The 6,000-nt window shown below is 46.5% G+C and overlaps 1 protein-coding gene across 1 annotated transcript in view; it reads right to left on the minus strand.

The window, feature by feature from the left end:
- The window catches only part of LOC147114689 (parathyroid hormone/parathyroid hormone-related peptide receptor-like), a 171,804-nt gene extending 170,156 nt beyond the window's left edge, over positions 1-1,648 (minus strand). The window contains exon 1 of the mRNA XM_085992539.1: positions 800-1,648. Within this exon, the coding sequence (XP_085848665.1) occupies positions 800-874 (75 nt within the window). The 5' untranslated portion in view covers positions 875-1,648. The remainder of the gene's footprint in view (positions 1-799) is intronic.
- Between the last annotated feature and the right edge of the window lie 4,352 nt (positions 1,649-6,000).

Here is a 6,000-nt window from a genome sequence, read left to right on the forward strand (position 1 = left end):
CAAGAGGCCAGAATTGGAGAAGTGCAGAGATCTCGGAGGGTTGTAGGGCTGGAGTCAGTTACAGAGATAGGGAGGGGCGAGGCCATAGAGGGATTTGAACACAGGTACAAACACACATACAGAGGCACACACAGAGGCACACACATATGGAACAGAGATGATGGAACCTACCAATTAGAACTAGATCTCACTAGAGGTGAGTTTGGTTGCAGGAGTGGGGTTACAATCTGTGACTCTGTATCTGACCTGCACTTAGGTCTAGCAAGACAGTGTGCTGGCAGTGAAACCGTGTAATGTCTATCCTATAGTATATACACAAGTAGATATATATAGTGTATACTCACACACATATATGTGTGCATGTATGTAAATATATATACATAATATACAATATAAAGGAAAGTATATATACATATATATATGTAATGAGAGAGTCTATGCATATATATATTATATATATATATAGACTTTCTGTCCTATGGTGCATGCACATAAATATATAGTATATGATCACACTCATATATATAATGTGTGTATAGAGAGAGACAGAGAGAGATCAGCTGATTTTGGGAATGAGAGCGACCAGCTTGTGAGATTGTCTCTAGTGCCAGGTATACATTCATAAAATTGATCCTATAATATATAAATAAAATCTATAATACACACATGCATATATATATAACAGCAGAAGCTAATATAAGAAATATGTGGTATCCCCGAGCCGGAATAACCCAATAGATGAATCTGTACACATGTCCTTAAAACACGCTCTCCTCTTTAAATGAACTCAGGCACTCACCAGAGCGTAGACACTGCTGAGGACCGAGCAGTACAGCAAGACTCCCAGGCTGCTAGAGACGGTGGCGCCTCCCATGTTCGACACCCGACGATGTCAGCCGAGTTCCTTCCTCATCCACTTTTCAAATTCCTTATTTCAAACACTTTCCTCTCTTCCTTCACCTTCGGTAGTATCGAATCCACGAGTCCATTCCAACTCGCCCCCCGCCCCCCACCCACCAAAAAAAAACGAATTGAAACTCTCGCTAACTTTTCTTCCTTCACTTGTGCAGGGAGCAGAGTCTGGGGCAGTCACGACCGATGTTTGATTTTCTGTGCATACTGGTTAGACAGCAACAACAAAAATCACATCCATATGACAGAACTCAGTTGCTTATTAACCCCCTGCCCTCAATTCACTATTTTTCTCCTCCCCTTGGATCTTCGCCAGTGGCAAGAAACGAGGTAAAGCCCTGGGCTGGCGGTTTCTGTGCTGTCAGGTCAGGCGCCTTTCTGCACTTTCCTTACTCCAGCTCCAGGATTTCGGCGAGGGAAAAAAAAGCCCACCTCTTGTGTGTGAATATCACCGCGTAAATTTCGTGTCAATTTCACATTCTCCAGCATGCATATATATATTCCAGCTTATTTTCTCCAAATTGTTCTGTAGATTAAAGTCTTATAAATCGAGAGTTCTATTTAAAAGAAAAGTTTCTTCAGCTTTATTTAAAGCCTTGAAATAGTTTCATTATGTATATTTCATTTCAGCATTCCTACTCTCCTTATACACTCCTTCCCAGTCTTCTTGCCCACCAGCGGTGATGAGCCTGGAAATGATGGGATCGTATCGCCCAGCTGTCTCTCTCTCCCTCTCTCTCTGTCCACTCTATGTGTGTTGGGCAGGTATCAGAGATGGGGTGAGGAAGTACAAAGAGCAGACTGCCTACCATTGGCTCAGCCTCCACCCAGCCTGTGATTAAGAGGTGGGGGAGGAAATATTTTAAAAATGTAATATAATTACTCCCTAGCTCTGTCCTTCCTCAAACATGCAATGATCTCCAGTCTCTCTCCACGAGATGGTTTCTTGGAATCTGTTAAGCTATTTTTTTTCACTTGGCAGTCAATATCTAGTCCCAAAATAAACAGCAGGAATGCAAGACGGTAGCAATTTGAGCAAAAAATGTTGTGGGAATTATTACAGAATGTTTCAGAATCTTGTATTTTCATTATTATCAGATTACACCGATAATTCCCACCGATAATACTCAGTGTAATGGATTGAGGGAATTTTTTTATATGGGACACTGGGGGGTAAATGGTAATCATTCATTCCTGTCTCGTACTGTACGGCTTATGAGTGTCTCAGTGTCAGCTCCAGTACAGGTACAGTAAACAGCGGGTAAAAGGGAACGATTCACTCCTGTCTGGTACTGTACCATTCGTGTGTGTCTCAGTGTCAGCTCTTGTATATGTACAGTACACACTGCGCCATTCTGACCTGGTACTGTACCGCACGTATGTGTCTATGGGGTCGATTTTCGTGGAGCCATCAGGCGGGGTTTCAGGTGTGTGGGGGGGGGGGGAAATCCCGAATTCGGCGGACCTGACACCATCCCACCCAAAACCCCGCTCCACGCAACTTTCAGAGGCGGCGGGTACCCGCCCCGCACTGGGACCCGCCGAAACCAGGCGGGAAGGGATTAGTGCCAATTAGCTGCCTGTTAACAGGTAGTTAACAGGCAGTTTTTAGCCTAATCCCTATTTTGAGGGGTTTCGTGTGGGATTCCCGACGGCTCCAAACCACGCCAGGTTAGAGCAGGCGGGCCGTCGGGTTGAAGGAGTTGGAGGGGTCGCGATGTCGGTGTTCAGGTGAGTGATGGGTGCATGAGTGCAAAGGTAAGTGTGTTTGGTGTGTCTAAAGTGTGTAAAGAACCTTTACTTACCTTAACAGCCTTTCTTCCTGTAGCCGTCGGGAGCCCATCACTCAGCTGGAACTTAAAGCTGAACGGCTGCGATCTGTGAAAAGTGACAGCCTTCAGCTTTGAGTGCCGGTAAGAGTTCTAACTGAGTCTGCGCAGAAGGACTCATGTTAGAACTCGGACTGTCAGTGTTTCACAGCTTCAAACAGCTGTGAAACACTGATATTTCATCTGTCAAGAACTCTTGACAGATGAAATTGCAGTCTGTGACGTCACCTGTTGCCGGGTCAATCAAGGGAAAATCGCACGGATTGGCCGGACGTCGAAGTAGGCGGGACAAAAACCCGAAAGTTGTAGTCCCGCCTTCTTCCCGACAGCTTTGGGAAAATCGACCCCTCAGTGTCAGCTCCTGTATATGTACAGTACACACTGCACCATTCTGACCTGGTACTGTACCGCTCGTGTGTGTCTCAGTGTCAGCTCCTGTATATGTACAGTACACACTGCGCCATTCTGACCTGGTACTGAACCACTCGTGTGTGTCTCAGTGTCAGCTCCTGTATATGTACAGTACACACTGCGCCATTCTGACCTGGTACTGTATCACTCGTGTGTGTCTCAGTGTCAGCTCCTGTATATGTACAGTACACACTGCGCCATTCTGACCTGGTACTGTACCGATCATGTGCGAGATGAATTTCCCACTGCAAAGTCTCAGTCGCCAGGAGTCAGACTGAAGAATCAGGTCTCGTTGTTTTTGTCCACAGTTCCCTATCTGGAGCCCATTCCAGTGTTAATCACTGTCTCTGTGAGGTGCTCCCTGACACTGGTCTGCATTTCCTTTTTACCAGTTTACACCCACATCCCTTTTTCTCCTGCAGTCGAAGTTCAACTCGACATAGTGCTTCATATTAAGCTTTTCTATTGCATTTAGTATCTTATCTCTCTATAACGTCACCTCTCATCTGCCGCCTTTCAAGGCTGAAGAGTCCAAGCTTTTCTAACATTTCCTTATGACCCAGTCCGCTGACACTAGGGCTCAGCCTCACGTTCCTTTCCAGCACCGTTTCCACAGCTTGGATGGCTCCCTTGTGTTTGAGAAACCAGAGCTGAACCTAGTATGAAGGTGTGGCCCCACCAAGCTATGAATTGGTACACGATAGCAGTACAAAGTGACTCTCCCTCCCATCTTTACCTCCCTGTCTGCTGGGAAGCAACTGGTGTCTACTGTGTGCTTCCTATTAATGCAGTCTAGGCCCTACCACTCTGAGACAGTCTGAAGCTTTTTCTTCGTGGATCTGGAGTATAAGAAGCTGGCCACCTATCTCTCTAGTATTACATAAGAACATAAGAAATAGGAGCAGGAGTAAGCCATTTGGCCCTTCGAGCTTGCTTCACCATTCAATGAGATCATGGCTGATCTTCTACCTCATCTCCACTTTCCTGATCTATCCCCATATCCCTTGATTCCCTTAATATTCAAAGATCCATCGATCTCTGTCAACGACTGAGCCCCCACAGCCCTCTGGGGTAGAGAATTCCAAAGATTCACCACCCTCTGAGTGAAGAAATTTCTCCTCATCTCAGTCCTAAATGGCCGACCCCTTATTCTGAGACTGTGACCCCTGGTTCTAGACTCCCCAACCAGAGGAAACGTCCTCCCTGCATCTACCCTATCAAGCCCTGTAAGAATTTTGTTTGTTTCAATGAGATCACCTCTCATTCTTCTAAACTCTAGAGAATATAGGCCTAGTCTACTCAATCTGTCCTCATAGGACAATCCCCCCATCCCAGGAACCAGTCTGGTGAACCTTTGTTGCACTCCCTCTATGGCAAGTATATCCTTCCTTAGGTAAGAAGACCAAAACTGTACACAATTCACCAGGTGTGGTCTCACCAGGGCCCTATATAATTGCAGTAAGACATCTTGGCCTAGAAATTCATTAAGGCGCTGCCAGCTTTGCGCCCAGTTAACGCCTAAAGAGTGATTTTGCGCCAGAAATGAGTTTGCGCAGATATTCAGCGCAGCGGTATTGGCGGAGGTAGCCGTTAGCGCTGCGCCGGCACCGATGACGTCATCGGTGTGCGCAGTGCCCCGGTTCCGCCCCGAAACCGGCCCGATCCCCATATTTAGTTGCGGCCGCCTCCTCCGAAGCGGCCGCAAACAGCGACCAGAAAACGGGGCCGTCCTGCTGCCTTAGTGGGGCGCTTTAAAGCGGAAGGTGCGGCCGGCCGCTTTTTCGGCGGCCGCCTGCCCGCACCTCCTTCCCCGGCCTCCTCCACTCCCCCCCCCCCACGGCATTGCCGGCTGCTTTCCGCGAGCCCGGCACTTCTCCGTGGTGCCGGGCTCATTTGCCGGCACTATCCAGCGGCGATCTCCCCGTTGTAGGCAGCTCCCCCTTAAGAGAAGGAGGAGGCCTGCAGTACCGCAGCCTGCCGCTCTGCAGCGGCTGGCGCAGCGGCGCCAAGAGCGCTGATATTCAGTGTCAGCGCCCCAAGCAGAGGCGGGCACACCCTGGTATAGCGCCCGGTTCCGAATTGGGGCGCTAACAATGAATATCTAACGATCGCTATAGGCTTCCCGCCCAGCGCTAACTTTTGGGCGCTAGCCAGCTGGCAGGGCCATAGTGAATTTCTAGGCCCTTTACTCTTATACTCAAATCCTCTTGTAATAAAGGCCAACTGACCATTTGCTTTCCTAATTGCTTGCTGTACCTGCAAGTTAACTTTCAGTGATTTGTGTACAAGGACACCCAACATTTCCCAATCTCTCACCATTTAAAAAATACTCTGCTTTTCTATGTTTCCTACCAAAGTGGATAACTTCACATTTCTCCACATTATATTCCATTTGCCATGTTCTTGCCCACTCACTTAGCCTGTCTATATCCCCTTGAAGCCTCCTTGCATCCTCCTCACAACTTACATTCTCATCCACCTATCTACCATCTGTTATCTATTAGATATCAATTAATTTATTTATATGCTTCTCTATCTATCTATCTATTTATCTATCTATCTATCTATATATATATATATATATCTCAATATCCATGTACTGCATCTGTTACCTATTTAACCATCTCTTTCTATTTATCTATGTACATGTCCACTATCTTTTTGCACATCTATATTTATTCATCCATCTATCTATATCGATTATTTACCTATCTCTATCAATCTATTATTTATCTATCTATCTATCATCTATCGAGAAACATACGAACATGTGCAGCCCATTAAACTAGCTCCAGCCAGATTTCCTGTCCTAAATCAAAGACAGTCAGCATGGATTTGTTAAGGGAAG

This window comes from Somniosus microcephalus, chromosome 7, assembly GCF_052327205.1.
Source record: "Somniosus microcephalus isolate GS21.2 chromosome 7, FLI_Smic_1.0, whole genome shotgun sequence".
In the NCBI taxonomy this organism is placed as follows: domain Eukaryota; kingdom Metazoa; phylum Chordata; class Chondrichthyes; order Squaliformes; family Somniosidae; genus Somniosus; species Somniosus microcephalus.